The following is a 19953-nucleotide window of genomic DNA, read 5'->3' on the forward strand; positions in this document are numbered from 1 at the left end:
CAGTGAACAGACTAAGTCGCTGCCCTCAGGGAGTCACAGTCTGGGGAGAAGAGAGGGTGACAATAATCAATGCCCAGGAAAAAAATGTAGTGTGTATATCACATGGACTTGACAGCTCTGGAAGGACACAGAGCAGGCTGAGGGAGAATTTACCTAGCAGGAGCAGGGACACTATTCTCTGTAAGATACTCAAAGAAGCCCCCTCTGAAAATGTCAAGTTTGAGCAGGTATCTGACAGAGACAAGGGAAACACAACATCAAGTGTAAGAGCATTTCAGCTGGAGGGAGGAGCAAACGCAAAGGCCTTGAGGTAGGAACCCGCCTCAACAAAAAGCAGGGAGGGAGGCCTAGCTGAGGCAGAGGGAGCGAGCAGCCGGATGCTGAGAAGTTACCGTGGTGACCATGTAGGGCCCGGCTGGTCACTGAAAGGAGGATGGAATCCACCGCAGGGAAGGAGTTAAACAGTGAGGGAAATGGTCTGGCTTCTATTTAAGGATGACTCTTACTGTCTTGTTGAAAAAAGACAGTAGAGGCCAAAGGCAGAAACTAGAGACAGTGGAGGCGGCCACTGTCGTAAGTCAGTTAAAAAACGATGATGGTTTAGAATAGAGTCATGTCAGCTGGGGTAGAAAGAAGTAGTTGCAATCCAGACACATTTTGAAAGTAGAGACAGCAGGATTTACTGATGGATTGAAAGGTGCAGCATGAGGGAAGGAGGGGAGTCCAAGGTGATGGCCACGTTCTGGCCTGAACAGTGACGGGGGTGGGCTTCCGTTCACCAAGAAGCCAAAGACCACAATGAGAACAGGGTTTGAAGGGAAGAGTAAGAGCTGAGTGACAGATGGGTTAAGTTTGGGATGCCTGCTGGACATCTGTTACGGATGAATTGTGTCCCCCCAAATTCAGATGTTGATACCCTAACTCCCAATGTCACTATATCCAGAGAAAGGACCTTTATTACCTCTTTAAACGTGAGGTCATGAGGGGCTCTGCTCCAACAGGACTGGTGTCCTTTTAAGAAGAGGAATAGACTCCAGAGAGCTCTCCTTTCCCACACTGCACAGAGAAAACATCGTGTGAGGAAAGGCGAGAAGGCGGCCGTCTGCAAGCCAAGGAGAGAGGCCTCGGGAGAAACCAACCCTGTCTCAAAAGTCCAAGACTTTCAGCCTCCAGAACTATGAAAAAACAAACTTCTGTTGTTTAAGCCCTCCAGCCCGTGGCATTTTGGTAGGTTGGCCCTAGAAGACTAACACAGCATCTACAGAGAGAGGGGCAGCTGGAGTGTGGTGGCACTCTGTGGCTGGAAACGCATGCCCGAGAGCTGTCTGTACTTAGATGGTATCTGAAACCATGAGACCGAAAGAGTTCATCTAGGGGATGAACGTGGATAGAGCAGAAAAGGGGTTTCAGCAATGATCTCTGAGCTGCTTTAAAGAGGCTGGGGGATGAGTGTTACCAGTAGAGGAGACGGAGGAAAGAACAGGCAGAGGGATGAGGTGAGAAAAAGAGAGGAACGTCCCAGAAGCCAAGAGGAGGATGGCCAACTAGATCATTCTCGGTTGACAGCGTGAGCATGAAAACCAACCACTCGTTGGATTTGGTTCTTTGGAGACCACTGGTGACCCTGAAAACAATCATCTCAGTGCAGCTGTAGGGTGGTTCAGAAAAGAAAGAAGGTGAGAACTCCTGGAGACAGTAAGCAGAAGCAACTCTTCCAAGGAGTTCTGCATAAAGAGGAGCAGATAAATGGAGCAGATGTTGAAGAGGAACACGGGGACCCTGTCCACTGGGTCTTGTTTACTAAGATGGGATCCATCGCAGCATGTGCACAGGCTGACAGGAGTGATGCGGAGAGAGGACACCCTGTTAAGTAGGCAAGAAGACACTTTCTAAAGTTTCATCCCTGAGTAGGCAAGTGGGCACGGGCTCAGTGGAAAAGCAGAGGTGTTGACTTTAGGTAAGAAAATTGGGTTCAACCAGTGATGGGATGGAAAGCAGAAGTTATGGGACAGATCAAAGTCAGTCTGCAGAAGCAGAGGGGGAAAGTGAGGTGATTCTCTGATGGCTTCAGTCTGCTCGGTGCAGCAGGAAGCACCGACAGAGTGAGGAGGGAGTGAGAGGTGCTGGAGATTTGAAGAGTAATGTGTCCCAGAGAGGCAATGAAGGTGGACAGACAGGGAGTACGGTGGGATTGGAAACAGACCATGGGCCCATTTGAAGTTAGTGGTCACAAATCTCAAAGGAGCAGGTGAGCATGGTCCAGTGGGTTTCTCCAGCCTCTTCCAGCTGCCAGGGTGCAGGTGGGTGGAAACTGGATGGAAGCAAGATAAGGGTTTCAGCAGGTGAGTTTAATGAAGGGGAGATGGGTGTGGAAGTTGAAGATGTATGACCACAAGGCTGGGTCGTGGAATGGAGGCTGGCTGAGGAGAGGAGTGGGGAATGAGATAGAGATGAGGCTGGGGAAAGGACAGGGTGGGATGGATGGCTCTTAGGTTGGTTCTTTAGTTTTGAAGAGTTCTGGAGTTGTGCTAACAGAGGGATGCGGTTGGTTGGAGAATGGGAGGTGTGGAAATGACATTATGGAGGGCACAGATGGCAAGAGATGCAGAGGTCAAAGCTGTTAGGGAGAGGGGAGGACAGCTGTCTGAGAGCCACAAGAGGAACAAGGTGGACCTTCAGCCCAGTGGTCCAAGGAGCAGGGGGAAAACACCCCTCCCCCACCCCACCCCCACCGAATACCAGCTGCAGGGGGAGCAGAGTCCCAAGAGAAGAGTAAGCGTTTCACTTAAATCAAGAAAGCAAAAGGAACGGGAAGGGTATAGCTCAGCGGTAGAGCAGGTGCTTAGCATGCATGAGGTCCTGGGTTCAATGCCCAGTACCTCCATCAAAAAAATAAACAAACCTAATTACCTCCCCCGCAAATAAAGAACGAAAAACAAGAAAAAAATTTTAATAAAAATTAAAACAAAAAAAAAGCAAAAGGAGACTTCAGAGCAGAGATGGAGGACACTAGGGACTTTGCTAACTATTTAGCATGAATTTGAGAGGGCCCAGTGGAAGGTCTGGGAATCACTACGTCCAGGGTTCAGATCCTGCCTTCCAGGTTACTAGCCTGCAGCTTTGGGGCATTTCCCCATGTCTTGAGGGACTCGATTTCCTCACCCATGGCTGTTACGAAAGTTAAAGAAAATAAGGTGTGCGCAGGGCCAGGCACAAAGTGAGCCAGCCAGGGCCAGTTCGTTTCCACTCCGTTGTCCTGACACCTGAGGTTTCAAACACAGCTTCTGATGATCAAGCCTGTTTCAGTGACCATCTTACCTCTCTGTCTCCTGTGTGCTCTCTCTCCTCTCCCTTTCCACCCCAGCTCCGGTTAAGCAATCCTAACACATTCCATTATCTCCAAGAAAAGAACCCACTGGATATCATCCTTTACCAGACCACAAGGCACCTGACACTTTGTGATCCTTGAGCATTTTCTTGTTTAAGCTTCTATCCTTGTCACTGGTCACCAAAACCCACCTGCAACTTTGAAAACAACTAAAGGTGAACCTTGCTGAGTAAAAGAGGACCACAATGCCTACACCCTGGGGAGGGCTTAGCCAAGCCAGTGTGTCCAGAGTTCCTCCTCCTCCTTCTCCAGAGTCTTCCCTCTTAAAGTGGAGGTGTGAGCTCTCGGGGGGGCGCTGAGGCAAATCTAGTATTAGGGTGTATAAAGGAGGAGAAGGCAAATACTCTTGTAAGGGCAGAAAGAAGGAGAGGAGGAGGGAGAAGAGGCAGAGGGAGGCAGGGAGAGAGAGGATCTAAGGGAGAGCCACCAGCCCAGCCCACTTCCAAGGGACATAGAAGTGGCCCTTTCTTTCAGGGACACACCTGGCAAACAAATCTAGACAAACTCAAAGGGAAACTCATTCCAGCCAAGAGGGCGATCTACCTTGTCATTCAAGGACTGTCAGACACCGGAAACCCCAATAAACATAAAGAAAAACTTTCACAAACAGAGTAAGTAGCCCCAGAGAAAATACAGCTGTAGGATAAAGGGAAAAAAAAAAGTTTTAAAATTCTAATTAGTACCTCCAGAGAGATTTAAGAGAAGCTTTCATGAGAAGACTATTTGTTTAAAAAATTAATATTGAATTTATTAACATCACAAATGTAGCACCTTATTTAAGTTCAGCTTTTTAATTTGATTCTAATTACAAATCTACCAAATTTTAAGCAATTATTTTCAGGTTTTTATAACTTCATTAAATTCCTTTTGTATTTGAATTTGCTACATTAATGAATTTATCACACTGGATTTCCTTTATAAGCATTTCCTGTATTCACCTGGCTCCAAAATTCTTCCAAGTACTTAAGGAATTCCTCATTTAATCAAAGTTGATAAATCCAACCAATAAAACTTATAGATGACATGTATCTGAAGTTATCTTAAATATGCCAATATTGTTTATAAATGTAATAAAGTTTCAGCTTAAAAATCACAAATCTAAATCAATTCTTCAATTGAAATGAATCATAATGAAGCCTAATCATTTAACATGCCAACTATCTTCAAAATACAAATAACCCCAAAACGTCAGCACCACGGATTTTTCTCGTGTCAACATTTACATTCAATTCAGAATTCAAAGTCATCCCAGAGAACAGTCCTGTCCTTCTAAACAATTTTTGGCCAAGCCTGAGTATTGACTTAAGCTCTGGGAGCCTCGGTTTTCCCACCTAAATTTGGGGGTGCCCGACAGGGGGAAGATCTCAGTGTCCAGCCTGTGTAAGCAGGTGTTCAGCTGCTGCAGGGGACGTGGTGGGCTGTGGCTCCTTCCAGGCCTGAGCCCTGCTCCTCTGAGAGCCCAGGGCTTCTGACCCTCAGGCCCAGCCCCCAGCCCCGGATTAGGCCTCTTCCAGGGCTGATCACTGGGCAAGACACCTATATTCTCAAATCCACCAATCTGGAGGACCCGGTGCCTCTACACTTTCCCCTGCTGCAGATTTGTCCCCTCTCCGGGCTGGGTCCCTAGACTGGCCAGAGGCCTCCCACTGCCCTCCCTGGCCCTGGCTGCAGCTCCCTCCTCACTGCCAGTTTGGACCTAGGAATAATTAACTGTACTGTACGAAAGAACAATCGGTGCCCGAGGAGACATATATCAGAATCAGAAGGTAAGTCCAGGATAAAGAAAGAGAATAGAAACAATCAAGCCATCGGGGACAGCCCAGTGGCTCAGAGAGCAACAGAATCTCTGCAGTGCAAGCCTTGGCATCTGTATTTTAAAAGCTCCTTGGGCCATTCTGGTTTTAAGAATTTTTTAACTTGGGACCTAAATTCGGCACCAAGCTTCCAGGTGGCCAAAGTGAAAAGCCTTTCGATGGCATTATCGTTTTCAAGCAAAAACCTCGTGTAGAACCTCAGTAGGTAACACAAATAACAGTGGAGCAGCTCTAAGTGGAGAGGAGGCGCAGAGACGCGTGGTTTTGCCCTGCCCCTGCCCCTCAGGGTCCCCTGAAGGGACCCCCCCCTTCGGGGAAACTTACAGTCGCGGTGTGATAGGTTTGAGGTCGTGTGTGAACTCAACTGACTGGTGGCGGCTGTGGCGTCCTGGGTTGAGAACTATTTGGATGTTTGCTCTTTCGTCTTACCTTTGTTACCATCCGGGGTCCTGGGACTCCTTCATCAGCAGAAACCGGTTCAGAAGCCAGACGAGGAATGCAGGCGAGGTTTTACTGGGACTCGAGCCGCAGCACAAGGGAGTGAAAACAAGTTAACAAGTGCTCCTGCTCACGAGGCCGGGCTGACTCCTTAAATGGGGTGAAGGTAGGGGCGGACTGGTGGGGCTGGTGGCAGGCGGAGTGGCTGAGGTGGTCCGCCCGCCCCCTTGGTGCGCAGGGATTGTGCGCGCTTGCGCGGTTCCCTGCTTTTGCTCCCCGCCCCTCAGAAGTGGCACTTGGTTTGTAGCCTTTTTGTAACATTGTTCGTAACTTGCTCCAACTGGGCATGTGTGCCGTTTTTAGTCCCTTATGGCTTCTTTGTATTTTGTTGCTGGGGAGACATTTATCTGGGTGCTAATGCAAGCACTCCTGTAGAAGGTCCAGGTCCAGCCTATCTCACCTTCACCATGAGAACATGACTAGCCAACTTTCTGGAAGGATAAAAGAATGACAGGCAGCTGAGCCAAGTTCCCCCAAGTTTTCTCCCTGGGCAAAAGCCCAGTTTCAGAGATTCACCTGAATCACCACCCACCCCCCAACCCCAGCAGCAGAGCCTGGGCGTGAGCCCACTCATGAAACCCCCTATGAGATGCTGGGGAAATTCAGGGGGTGGAGGTGAGGCTGGGGCTGGCCCTGCTTCTAGGCCATCAGCCACAGTCTATAAAACGGGGGAGAGGAGAGAGGCATGTGCTCTTCAAAGGCACAGACCAGAATCTTCTTCCCTTTAGGTCCTTCTCCAATCACTCAGTTGGCCTGGCTGCAGGGACTCATACCTTCAGCTGGAAAAGGGACAGACATCCTATCTTAAGAGTAAAACCCACAAGTGGATCCCAGTAAGAGCTGAGTGGTGGGCCCAGGGGCCTGGTGTTTGGTCTAAATTCTTACTTGAGGAGCTGTTTAGACTGTGGACCTTGGTGACAAAGGTCAGCTGGATGCAACTTCATTGTCCTGAGCCCAGAGAGCAAGCAATGGGGTGCATGTGGCTCCAATAAACAAACTTGACTTCAGACAGCCCCCGGCCACGAGAGGCCCAGATGCCTCTGCACCGCATGGGGCTGGGGCAATGGAACTGCACACGCGTTCCCTTTCTCAGAGGCCACCCTGGCAAAAGCTGCAGGATTCCTGGAAGCAAAACTGGCCCTGAACTTTCAAGGAATGGGAGAAAACGCTTTGAGCTGAGAACATCTAAGACTATCTTGAAGTTCTGTCTTGTTCCAGCTGAGGATGAAATCTAAGAAACCGGTGAGGACTATCTGGCCTCTATCACTCGGCCTCGCCTGCCACACACCTTCCTCGCACCCACTCTCACATGGTTTCCACATGCACTCTCTGCTCCTGATCTCTGTGCTTCTGAGGTCCTTCTGCCTTGGAGGCACCCCCAGACTCACAAGCTCCCTCCTCCTCCTCTGCAGACTCAGGTCAGGTAGGTGTTCCTCTCTTTGCTCCCACAGCCACTGTGTCTTCCCTGAGCACCTGTATTAAAGTCCTGTCCAGGCTGTTTTCTATTCGTGTGTCTGCTGCCACTGCCTCTCAGGGATACTTCTTCTCGTGTCCTGGGGTCCTTCCAGAATGTCATCAGTGGGTGACTCTGGGGATGTCCAGCAAGTGGCCTGGACAGCAAGGCATCCCTGCAGGGCTGCATCTTGCTTGCTAGTGCTGGGCTTCCGTGGGGAACACCCCAGAGTACCGTTCACGTCCCTTCACTCCCTTGGGGTTCCTGCCTGGTTCTGTTCCTGCATCACTCAGGCAGCGGGAATATGAACATCATGTGCTCACCATGCACAGGCTCAGCCTTGGATCGCCCGAGGGCAAGGCTTCTCCTACTCCATCTCCTGGGCAAGTCCAGCTCCGCTTTCCCAGGTCAGAGAGCAGAGTTCTTCTACTTCTGATGTAATAAGCAGGTAGTCTCCAGGGGCTCCTGGGTTTACGCAGGAAGTTCAGGTCTAAGTCCCCACCTCACAGGGGTCTGAAACCTTGCAGCAGACACAGCTGCTGTCTGGAGTCCTACACATCCACCCAGCCTCCCCTCTGATCCAGCCATGGTGGGGGTGGGCGGTTCTGTACGCACTTCAGTTCATTTTCTAAGCGTACAGGCCAGTGCCAGGAATCAGTTCATTTCCTCCCCAGGAGCCTTCCGGGCCTGTGATGCGGCAGGATCCAGGGACCAGGTCCGACCACACAGCTTGATTCTCAGGTCAGCTGGGGTCAGGTCCAGGGCGTGGTCACGAGTGATAATCAAGGGCCCCTGGTTAGTCTTGAGATAACAGCATCAAGGCTCAGGACAGAAGGGCAAGTGCGACACCGAGCAGAGTCGACATAAGAGGAAAGGTTAGACCCGTGAATGCGGCTGCAGATGTGGGTAAGGCTGGCAAAGGCAGGGAGAAGGTGAGGGTGCTGTTCTCACTGAATACTGGGATTCCTGAGCAACTGGTCACCTTGAAGACTTGGGAAAGAGGTGGCAAGGCCCTGACTATCCCAGGAGGTGGTCACTTCCAGGACGAATAGACCCTCTGACGGCAATGCTGGTTTGCAGGCCCAAGAACTCCTGAGTCTTCAACAGACACAGAGCCAAGGTTAAAGGAGGGCTTGCCCTGCACTCCACTCCAGGCCAGCACCCAGAGAGGTCTCTGCCCATCTCTTCTGAGTCTCCCTCTGCGCCCACTTCCAGCAGCAGAGGGGCACGTGTTCTGGCTCAGGCTGTTCTCTTCACGGTCTTCCTGCCATTGGTGGGGGTTGGTTCCAGGCAGTGGTGACCACAGTCATTAGCATCGTGCCTGTTTTTGTGGACAAGAGCATGTGACTTCAGTTCTGTTCAACTTGTACCTTTACCTGGTGCTCTTGCAGGCTAATAGTTGATAATTTCAGTCTCCTACGCTATTAACAAGAGACTGGCAATAGCCAATGTTTTTTCAGCTCTTACATGTTTCAGACACCATTCTCAGCATTTTATAAGTATGACTTTGATCTACAACCACCCTTAGATGCAGATGCTATTATTATTCCCATTTTATAGATGAGGAAACTGAGACTTACAGGTTAGATTCCTTGCCCAGTGAGTAAATAGCCAAGCCAGGACTCGAACCCTGGCAGCCTGGCCCCAGAGCATGCACTCTTAGCCAGCATGCAATGTTGCTTCCCCAGGACATCAGGGAAACTTAAGCGTTTTAAAGGACAGACTCTCCCTGGGCTTAAACTAATCTTCAAATCCCAACCTGGCTCAATCCCAAAGGAAATACATATCTAGGAAAGTAGGAATGAAAACAGGGAAGGGATTCTTTCCAGCTGTACTCATTTCCACTGCTGGGTCCCGATCAGCTGTGGGGTGTGTTACAAGTAACTGGTTCCTTAAAATATTAATATATGTAACTAATTGACTTATAAAAGTCCAGATTCTGCCCATAATTGTGTTCCCCTTGCTCCCCCACACTCCCATATGCCTTCTCAAGAGAGAAAGAGGTCTTTAAACATTTTCATAGTCTTAACATTTTTTTTTTAATTGCAGAGAAAGTACTGGTACATTTTATCTTCTTTCTTAATTTACTCGTTCATCCATCATTCATTTATTCAACACATGCTTACTGAGTGCTTAACTCCAAATTCTAGGTCACGAGGATTTAACAGTGGACAAGGATAATGTGCCTGGCCTCCTGGTTTTCATTCTAGTACAAAGAAAACAACAGTTTTTACTGAGGGCAGGCAATACTCGATACCATGAAAAAAACTAAAGAAGGATGAGGAAATAGAGATTGGATGGAGGTGACCAGGGAAGACCAGTTATTACCACTACTGTGAACTAACAGTATATCCCTCTAGTTTATATATGCATACATTTATTAAAAGTATGTGTATCTGTAACTGTACGTAGAATTCCTTAAATCAATAATATACATAATGAATACATACGTGAACACAGAAGTACAATCACATGGTATAGGAGACCTGCTTCTGGGAGGACGGAGTAGACATCCGTCTCCCTGCTCCTCCCACTAAGTACAACTGAAAATCCTGGACACTGCAGATAAAACAAATGTAAGACTGTGAAAGGTGGAGAGGAGGAGGCAGACTGGCTAGGGAGCCTGAGACCTGAGGAAAGACATGCTGTGAATCCCCGAGGTTCTTCTCTGCCTTGCATATGGCAGCCTGGGAGCTGAAGACACTGGAGATGATGAATGCTCCAGCAAAGGACTAGGGAAGGGGCAGCCTGGCAAGATAGAAAGCTTTTAGACAACCACCCCTCTACTCCAGCCAAGCACCAAAAAAAAAAAACACTCCAGCAAAAAACAATGTGACTCTCCCTCCCACCGCTGCCAGCAAATGCCCAGGGGGAGCCTAGACCTCTGACATCCGCCAGGCGGTAAGGAGGCACCCAAACTCATGCCAGGGTGATGTCAGAGCAGGCTGAGCAGCAGCAGGGACTTTCATCCCTGGTGGGTGGCAATGAGATCACCCCATCCCACTCGTCCCCATGGTGTCAGTGGGGACCAGATGGGAAGCCTGGACTTCCACCCCACCAGCAGCAACTAGGTCCCCTCCGCCTTCCTGCTGTGGTGGAAGAAGAGGAGGAGACCTAGAGAAGACTCGACTTTCACTACTACCCAAAGGTAAAGAGGTCACCCTGCCATGGTGTCAGCAGAGGCCTAGTGGGGCACTGTAACTCTGCACCTCCACCCAGCAGGGATGAGGAGACCCTCCCCACCTTCAGCGTCAGTGAAGGCCTAGTGGAGAATCTGGACTTCCATCCCATCCTTTAGCTGACAAAGATTTTAAAGCAGCCACCATACATATGCTTCAATGAGCCATTATAAACATGCTTGAAACAAATGAGAAAACAGAGCCTCAGCAAAGAAACAGAACATCTCTGCAAAGAAATGGAAGATATAAAGACCCAAGTGGGGGTTTTAGAACTGAGAAGTATAATGACTGAAATTAAAAACCCAATGGATGGGTTCAATAGCAGAATGGAGAAAACTTAGGAAAGTCAGTGAAGTTGAAAACAGAACAAAAGAAATTACTCAATCTGAAGAAGAGAGAAAACAGGATGGGAAAAAAAAAATAGAACAGAGCCTTAGGGACTTGTGGGACTACAACAAAGGACTGAACATGTCACTGGAGTCCAGGGAGAGGAGGGAAAGGGAAGAGCTGAGAAAATACTCAGAGAAAACTTCCCAAATTTGGCAAGTCATAAACTTGTGGATTCAAGAAGCTGGGCAAACCCTAACCAGGATAAACCTAAAGAAATCCACACCAAGACACACCATAGTCAAACTTGTAGAAACTAAAGACAATCATATTATCCTGCAACTTTTTTTTTTTGCACAATGTATTAGTTTTCACTAGGTTATACTACAGTAACAAATGATCCTCTAATAATAACTATTTATTTCTCCCTCTTGTCACATGTGTAGTCAGCCCGTCTTCATTATCCCAGGGCCCAAGCTAAGGGAGAATCCGTATCTTAACCTCATGGCAGAGATAAAAGAGCAATGGCTGAACTATGCAAGGGCTCTTAAAACTGCTGCTCACATGTGCCAGAGGTCATGTCCACTCAAAACTCATTGACTAAAGTTACACAGGTAAACTCAATGTTAGTGGAGAAATGGACTCCACCCTCTCTATAGTGGGAACCGCAAAGTCAGATAACGAAGTATGTGGATGCATAATCCAAATACACGGAGGGAGAGAAGAACTGGAAACAATAACCCAGCCTACCACAGTCTGCTCACTGGGCCATAAATACTCATTTCCTTCCTAGTTGCCTGGAAAAGACATTCATCTCAAAGACTTCCCAAAAGTCTTACCCAACCCATAGCATCAGACGTTATGCCCAGGATCTCACGATCCACACCGAATCTTGAGCTAAATTTTCCTGTAAACCTGTGAATGAAAAAGACAAATTATCTGTCCTACCCACCCGCAACCTACAGCAGTAGAAGAGAAAGAGGGACAGACAGGGAAACATATTAGACATTCCCCCTTTGAAAGGGGAGAGCAGCCTTACCTGGGTGTGAGGTAATCAAGGGGCAACCTTCCTGAAGCAGGGGACTAAGCAGTTGGAAAAGTATGAGAGAGATACCCATCCCTCCATACTTGTAGTTGAGCACATTTAATCTGAGTAAAATTTTAAAGGGCTGTATTGTTTACTAAGTGTCATACATTCACGTTTGGTGTATGGACGTCCCTAGAAAGAACAACAAAACCCGACTAAAGAGGATCCCGAATTAAGGCCCAAGGAAACTGTTATTACTGCAGAAACAATGGCCTGGGGATGGAAGGAATGCCGCTGCTGCCTTGTCCACACCCCCACCTGCACCCCCCAGAGAGGATGCTTCAGGCATCGTTACTACAATTCGTCTCTGACACTGCACATCTGGGTGAAGCCCAGTTCGGAAATGTAGTGTTTAAGCATGTACTGACTCCGAATGTTCATCCTTGAGTCCTGTCCTCAGAATGTTGGGGGAAAGGTGCCAGACAAAGCTGGCGCACAGTAACCTGAAACGTGCCCGTGTTTGGCAACCAAAGGCTGTTGAGGGAAAGACAGGTTGCTTCCAGTTTGTTCTTTCAAATATGGACAATACGATCGTCATGGAGGACTGAAGGGAAGTGAAGAATTACACACAACCTAAATGATTAACAGTAGAGAAAACAGGGTTAAATGAGGGCATATCAAGGATAAAATATTATGCAGCAATTAAAAATAATTTCATAGGAATTTTAATAGGCCTCATTATAAACAAATATACATGCGTGTGCACATACACACACATATCCATTCACACATTAGAAAAACACTCCATGATTAAAAGCACTGAAGTAATAATCATGGTGAGTACTTGGTGGGGGTTCTGTATCATTTTCTCTTTTAGTTCCCATATCCTGGTGTCCAGGAATGTCTAAGTTTCAACAGAATCAAAGTCTGATCTACTCCCGAGACAAGAGGCATCCCCAAACTGGCAGAATCCTAAAACACACAGCATGAAGCGTTTCCTGTTTCCATCTTTCTTCTAACTCGGTCATGCTCATTTTGAACATAAAAAAATCCTTCTAACTGCTGAGCATTCAGCTCTCTTGACAAACAGCTCCTCATTGTTTTCACCCAGAAGAACATAAATTCTTAACTTCTGAATAGATTTCAACCTAAGAAAAAACACAATAAGCAAATTTTATATAGTAAATAAACTTTATTTATCTGTTCTTCCGAGATGACACTGCCAACAGTCACAGATTTCCGTACAATACAATTATGTATTGACTATTTACAATTTACAGTAGTATTTTTTCCTCTGAAAAATATAAGTACAAAAGCTAAGTAAACAATGAGGTACTGCCATTTGGATTTATCATTAAGTCATAGCTTAAAGAACTAGTCTTTAGCAAATATTCAACAAATCAATCTGGATAAAACCGTCAATTAAATGCTCTAATTTATCAGAAAAAAATCCACTACATTTCACCTCAAAATGTATTGCACAAGTCTTTTTAAGAAAAAAAAAATCACCCTAAAAATAAATAGGAAAGGCAAGCAGTTCTTTAAAAACAGGGACAAAAAGAATGGAAGAAAAGAACATTAAGTGAGCCCATAAATCAGATTAAGTTATTCAAAATATCTTTTAAACACAAAACTCTTCCCAACAAAAAAACTGAAGGAAAAAGAAGGGAAAAAAAAAAACTATCGCCATTTCTCCACTGATACAATCTCTTTTAAAGGCAGCCTGCAATCATTCTGTGGGCCAAGGTCAGGTTTCTCTTGGTCTTTTGGCTACATGTGGGGCCTGAATAACAGCTTCGTTCTCTAAGAACAGCAAATGTGCAGTTTTCTGGGCTTGCCCCACACCAATCTTCCCATTCCTTCAGGATGAAGATCGGAGCCATGACTAGAAAAGAAAAAGGAAAAGAAGATAAAGAGAGAAAGGGAAAAAACAAAAACAAAACTTTTGAAGGTACCTTTTTGGGAGATTTGTTTTTTCAAGTTAAAATAAAATTATATCAAAAGTATATTCTCTGGTCTCAGGACTAAAGCAGAAATGTTCTAAATATTAAATCTTAAAGGACTCTTCTAAAAATTACTGTTCTTGGGAAGATCTGACTTGTAATCAGCAATCCTATAAAGCAGTATTTTTAACTGAAATCTGTAACTACAACCTTTCACCAGGTACTGAATGCTAACAGGTCATAATGAGAAAAAGCCAGGAGTAAACGTGCTGACATGTCAGAATCTCACAAGGATGCAGCCTGGATTCAAGGGCAGAAGAGGTTCTTCCCTTTTCCCTAAAGTGTTGCTTTTTCTACGTATTGCAGTCCTCCCAGGATGCTACGCTTGGCAGCAAAGGACAACAGCATTTTGGTGTGAAAAAGTTATGCCTCATCTGAAATTAACAAACAATTTTAGAAAACTTAAAATACTCTGAGACATGATGCCAAACTTTCCTAATAAGGTCTGTTTAAGCTGCTAAAAGCTAGTAGTATGAGGTTAAAAATGCATAAAAATAAACTACCAAATAAGATTAAGTAATAGAGATGAACTTTTCATATGCATTTTAGTAAAGAGAAAATGTTTTAAAATCTTAACTTGTACATGGATAATGTAATCCACTACTGATGATGTACTTCCAGTAGTTTATTATTTACAAACTCGCTCAATATCATGCTAGTCTTAGAAACCTAGAGAAGAAAAAGATCTCTGTGATATGTAAATCCCTTTGTCAGTTATTATTTTGAAACCTTAGCTTGTGCTGTTGCGGGAGAAGAAATTCATGCATGATTCAGCAACGCTGCACAATGTCAATGTCACAAGAGACAAAAAACAGGCGGGGAGAAGTTTTCTAGTTTAAAAGAGACTAGAAGAACATGACAACAAAATGCAATGTGCAATCTCTGAATAGATCCTGGACTTTAAAAAAGTATGAAAAACGTTATTTGGAAATCTGGGGAAATGTGAATATTCACTATTTATTAGATAACAGTATTGTATTTATATGAAATTTCCTGAGAGTGGTAACTGTATTGTGAATATGTAGGAAAATGCCCTTGTTCTTAAATATACTTGCTGAAATATTTAGTTCATGTTTGCAAGCAACTGTCTAGTGTCATAGAAGGGAACACTGTGTATGGAGAGAAAGCAAGAGTGAGAGCAACAGAGAAAATTTGGCAAAATGCTAATAACTGGTGAATATAGGTGAACAGTATATGGGTGTTTATGGTACTATTTTTACCAATCTTGTTTGAAATTCTTCAAACTAAAAGTTGAGGAGACAATTAATCAATCAATAGAAATGCTACATAGTACACCTTTCAAATGATACTATTTAAATATAATAATATATTAGCAAGCATGATGTAGTATTTATAATATGAAAGATAAATGTTAAGACTTATTGGGTTAGACATGGATTTATATGAGTAATGATAGTTTCAGATAATCACTAAGGCAAGTTAACTAACATATATTAGAAATAAAAATGACACTAAATGTAGGCAGAAAGGATATTTTTAAAAGGTTAAAAAATGCATATATTACCATTTTAAACCTTGATACTGTTAGTTGACTATTAGCTGAATTAATAATCATAGAATCTTTATTTTAATTATAATTAAGCCTTACTGACTGTGATCCAGCTTACTTGTTATTTGTGAAAATTCTAGCAAAGTTTGAGGTAAAGATGCACCCTAAATTTTTAGGGGGTGCTGAGTCATGCTTATAGCATGGATAATATGTGAGGTGATGGGAGGGGTGTTTAAATGTGTTCAAACACTTTGGATGTCTCCACTTCATTGTCATAATATGTCAAGTAGAAACGGCCACTCTCAATTAAAGCAGGCTGCCTAAAGATCTCCTAGGGACAAATGTGTTATTGTATGATGCTAGGAAGTAATAAAAGTGCATTTATTTAAAGTCAACTTTGCTAGCGTTCATTATTTCAGACTAGCCTTGACTCTAAGCAGGCTTTTTGCAGTATTTTACATGCTGGTTTCATGAAATACATCACTGTAACCTAGAAAATGATTTTTCATTTCTCGCTCTCAATCTTTATTAACTTCAAAGACCATTCTTCAGAAAGAAAAAGCAAAAAGGGATAAACATAAAAATTTTGGGGGGATTCTTTAATAAAATTTCAAAGAGCAATCTTGAAACGTTCAACTACTACTTAAAGAACTAAAAGTTCCTAGAATTATGTAATATTTACTGGTGGTACTGATTATTAATCTATATATTCTTAATCTATAAAGCAAAATTAATAGAAATCCCTATATTAACCCATAGCATAATCATATTTTCATTAAACAAAAAAGCAAAAGAATTCCAGCAAAATGGTTAGTATCATGCAATACATTTGATTTTTGCACAAAAGACACAAGACATTATTCTTCACTCACCACATGCTAACTAAGCACAGACTGATGGTTTACTCAGAAGATACCACTGCGAGGTGAAGTATACTACAAAGCCAGGAAGAAAAAAAGCTTATTGGGTTAGTTTTAAGACTTAACACAGAGATTATATGTGTATAGAACTTCAAAGGCTTAAACAGAATGTACTTAAATTTTTCTTACATCTCCCCAAATCAAGAAAGTATAGGCTAAGGAAACTGTAACAGCTCCCTCCCATCCTGAGGAAATAAAACACTACGTGGCAGAGATTTTACTTAGAACTTAAATTCAAAAACTTAAACAACACAATTATAGATGTACTTCACATTGTAAGTACATATCTATATGCTAGAATTAATTAGGTTGTGGTTATTTGGTTTGTAAAAGGACTTCTTTCATAATTCCACTAAAGTACACTTTAAAATTTGATTTATATAATCTTAATTTACCATCAAAAGTTCTGGGAGGAATGTTGCTGAATGTGAATACAGTATGTCTATATGTTGAATTATCATTCCTAAAATATGTCATTTTAATCAGTAAATAACTCTCCTGTAACCCAACAGTATATCAGCGATGGTTTCAGGAAAGATGACCCAAACCAAAGTTTCTATTCAAAGGGACCCAATCTCTGTAAACACAGTTCTTACTGTAGCAAACTTCTTAAATAAATTCTATACCCTACTTAACATGGTCACAATCCAAGATTACTAATTAGCTTCCTGGTTTGCTTTAAAACAGCATCAGCAAAAACAGGGGTTGTTTATAACATCTGAGTCCATTCTTAGATAGTGTGACCAACCTCAGAAGCATCATTTTATTTATCTTTTAATTTAACGTGCAGTTAGTAAGCAGCAGCAAAATCAAAAGACAAATTAGAAAATAGTATTTGCAATACACACACACAATATGGCTAATATCCTATTGGAAAACTTGCAGAAGTATGCAAAATATATGTATGTTCCTGTGTCTATGTTTGTTAAGGATTGAAAAACTGAAATAATCTAAGTCTCCATGCGTGGGAAACTGATAAACTAAACTGTAGGACATTCATATGATCATATAATCAACCATTAAAAATAAGGTAAATCAATTTGTAATGAGGTGGAACAATATAAAAATATATTAAATGAAAAACGCAAGTTGTTGCATACTCTCATTTTCATAAAACAAAGTACTTAAGTGATAAAAGAATAATTATAAGTATATAATTATAAGCTTAGAACACCTGGGAACCTTCACCACACTATCAGCAGACGTGATCTCGGCATGGTGGAAACAGCTGGGAGGCTGAACATCATGAAGGTCTCCCTTTCCATGTAACATGTTTCTAAACTGTTTGCGATGTTTTTTCGCAATGATCACATATTACGTAATTCTTACAAAATCAAGAGGCAAAACCACTTTAAAGATAACTAACACGTATTTTTTGTGTGCAGTATTTTTCATTATGCATCAGTTTTATTTGCATTTGTTTCTTGAATCCACCTTGCCCACACCTACTGAGCCCATGCAAAAAGGGAAAGGCCAACCTCCACTGGAATGGAGAACTTTGTACGTAACAATGCTGAAAAGTTCTGATGATTTTATTAATTTGGAGGAGATTTAAAAGACCCCAACCAAAGGGAGAGAAATGAGAAACATTATCTTAAGTACAAGACTGGTCCAGAATAAGGACTGATCAAGAACTTGACACAACACAAAGGATCAGCATAAAAGCAAAGCAAAAACGCCAACAGAAGATCAATCTTTAAAAATGACTAGAGTGGATGGGAAATGAAAACGAGCCAAATCTTTTTCATCAGAAAAGAAAAATTTCTTTTAATGGAGTCATCAGGAAAATAGTCATTTAGGTTGAACGTGTCATTAAGTTTGCTAGCACGCTAAAGGGAAAAGTGTATTCCTAGAAATACTTCTTTAAAAATTAAGACTTCTGTATAACAAAAGAACCTGTCAATTCCAAGAGATGATTTAGCACCCAATTAAGATAAACTTTTTTACTGAAATTATTCTAAATAAATAATACTCTCCTTTAAGAAAAAAAAAAAGGTCTGATGGTGTACTTCTAGGGCAGTCTGGCTCAGCAAAAAACAAGCCAATGACTTCTGTATTCACTCTCGCTTCCACCCTGCTCCTCAAATATCCCATCTACTAGCCATCTAAACTACCTAGACCATCACAAAACAAAGTATCAGACACAATAAGCTAAAAACTGAAAGGAGGAAAAGGGCTGCTCTAGGGAAGACAGAGGTATATGCATATTAAATGTGCACATTCTTTAGCTTCTGCCCAGTTACGTGAGACAAGTTTTTTCCCACTTGAAACAAATCTAAAACTTTAAAATTTACAACCAACTTAATACTTTAGAGGAAAAGAAACCTTAGGGATAGAATAATCCAACACACTTGTTTTACCAGTAACGGCCAGAAACATGAAAAGGGTTTGCTCAAAGTTACCCAGGGGCTGAGCTGTTAAGAGCTCTCACCACAGCCAAGCGACACGTGGCTGGCACTCTGAGGTGCTGAAACTGGAGATGGGACATTTTGTGAGCTGGCATCATTCCTACAAAACGACTTGAGTGCTACACCGAGGTCTCCATGATTTATCTTACACACATTATTAGTTTACCTTTCCAAGTCTCATTTTCTAGGGAAGACATATTTCTACGTGGTAGTCATTAGCACAAAGCCCGGTGCAGGCACTGTATGTACTTTGATTCCACAGCAGTCCTAACAAGATAATGTTAGTTCTGTGAAGAAACAGAGGCTCTGAGACTTGTCAAATGAATGACTTCTCTACACATCGTGACCCTCCTATAAACCAGACTTTCATTATGCCCTATAATTTTATCTTACTTAACAACGGTTTCTTATCTACAAAATATATTCTTAAAATTAGTTTAAACTCTGAAACCACTTATTAAATGATAACTGTTGTATTCTGTAATGGGTTTTTAGTTTTGTTTGTTTGTTTGTTTGTTTTTTTTTTTTCAAATAAAGAGTATAAAACTCCCTGAGGGGAGGGGAGATTTAGCAACAAAGGGATAAACTGAAAAATACCTTACCAGCAGTCATGGAAAGTTTCTGATCAATGCCACAAAGCAAATACAAAATCATTAGGGTCATAAAGCAAAGTTTTTAGAATGGATTCCTCCTCTAATACCTGCTAAATAATGCAAACACTGATGTGGGCTGCACACTGTCAGCACAAACTACAATCCACACTCTCTGTCAAGCATCCAAAATACAGGGGATAGAGCTCTGCAATGCATCGGGGGTTGTTCAGTTTACTTTTTTTACCAGCTTTGCAACCCCTAAAACCTAAAATAAAACGTAAAATAAAAAAAATTCACTGCTGTTGATTTGAATAGAGGGGAAAACTGTAGCTGCACAGTTACAACAAATTACAGAAACAGTCCATCTGGAACACACATTTAAAGCTAAGTGACTGAATAGTTTTTAAATGATTATTTAATAAACTCCTAAAGAGCCTTTGTTTTCTATGCATTTATGTGTCTTTCTATTGGACACTTTTATAGAAAAAGGGAAGTCACTATTCTTAGCAGCGTTTTGCTCTAATCAGCCGCAGCTCACTGGGATATGAAATAAGTCGTAATTTCTTTGAAAGCCTTGTTCAAAGACAGTGATTCTTATTGCTCATTTTATGAATGACAGCTATCTTAAGGCAAATGTGACTCCTGCTTCAACCTTCTCAATCAACAGTAATCCTAATTTTCCATCAAATAAGGAAACAATCATGAGTCACCCTATTAAGTGCCAAAAATCTCTTTATACTGACAAAAGGAGACTCAGATTGATAAAAGTTATCTTTGGGGACCTCCCTCATTTTGAGCTCACTATAACTCATTTCATATTTCCTAAGCATCTG

At 42.9% G+C, this 19953-nt stretch overlaps 1 protein-coding gene across 5 annotated transcripts in view; it reads right to left on the reverse strand.

The window, feature by feature from the left end:
• Positions 1-12858: 12858 nt before the first annotated feature.
• The window catches only part of GOLGA4 (golgin A4), an 87617-nt gene continuing 80522 nt past the window's right edge, over positions 12859-19953 (reverse strand). For 3 of the 5 annotated variants that reach the window (XM_010945825.3, XM_010945824.3, XM_010945826.3), the window contains 2 exons: positions 16072-16134; positions 12859-13571 (listed from right to left, as the gene is read on the reverse strand). In XM_010945825.3, coding sequence (XP_010944127.2) covers positions 16105-16134 — 30 coding nt within the window. In that variant the 3' untranslated portion in view covers positions 12859-13571; positions 16072-16104. The remainder of the gene's footprint in view (positions 13572-16071; positions 16135-19953) is intronic. The other 2 variants (XM_010945827.3, XM_010945823.3) reach the window with 1 other exon arrangement.

Source organism: Camelus bactrianus, chromosome 17, assembly GCF_048773025.1.
Source record: "Camelus bactrianus isolate YW-2024 breed Bactrian camel chromosome 17, ASM4877302v1, whole genome shotgun sequence".
NCBI classification, from domain to species: Eukaryota; Metazoa; Chordata; class Mammalia; order Artiodactyla; family Camelidae; genus Camelus; species Camelus bactrianus.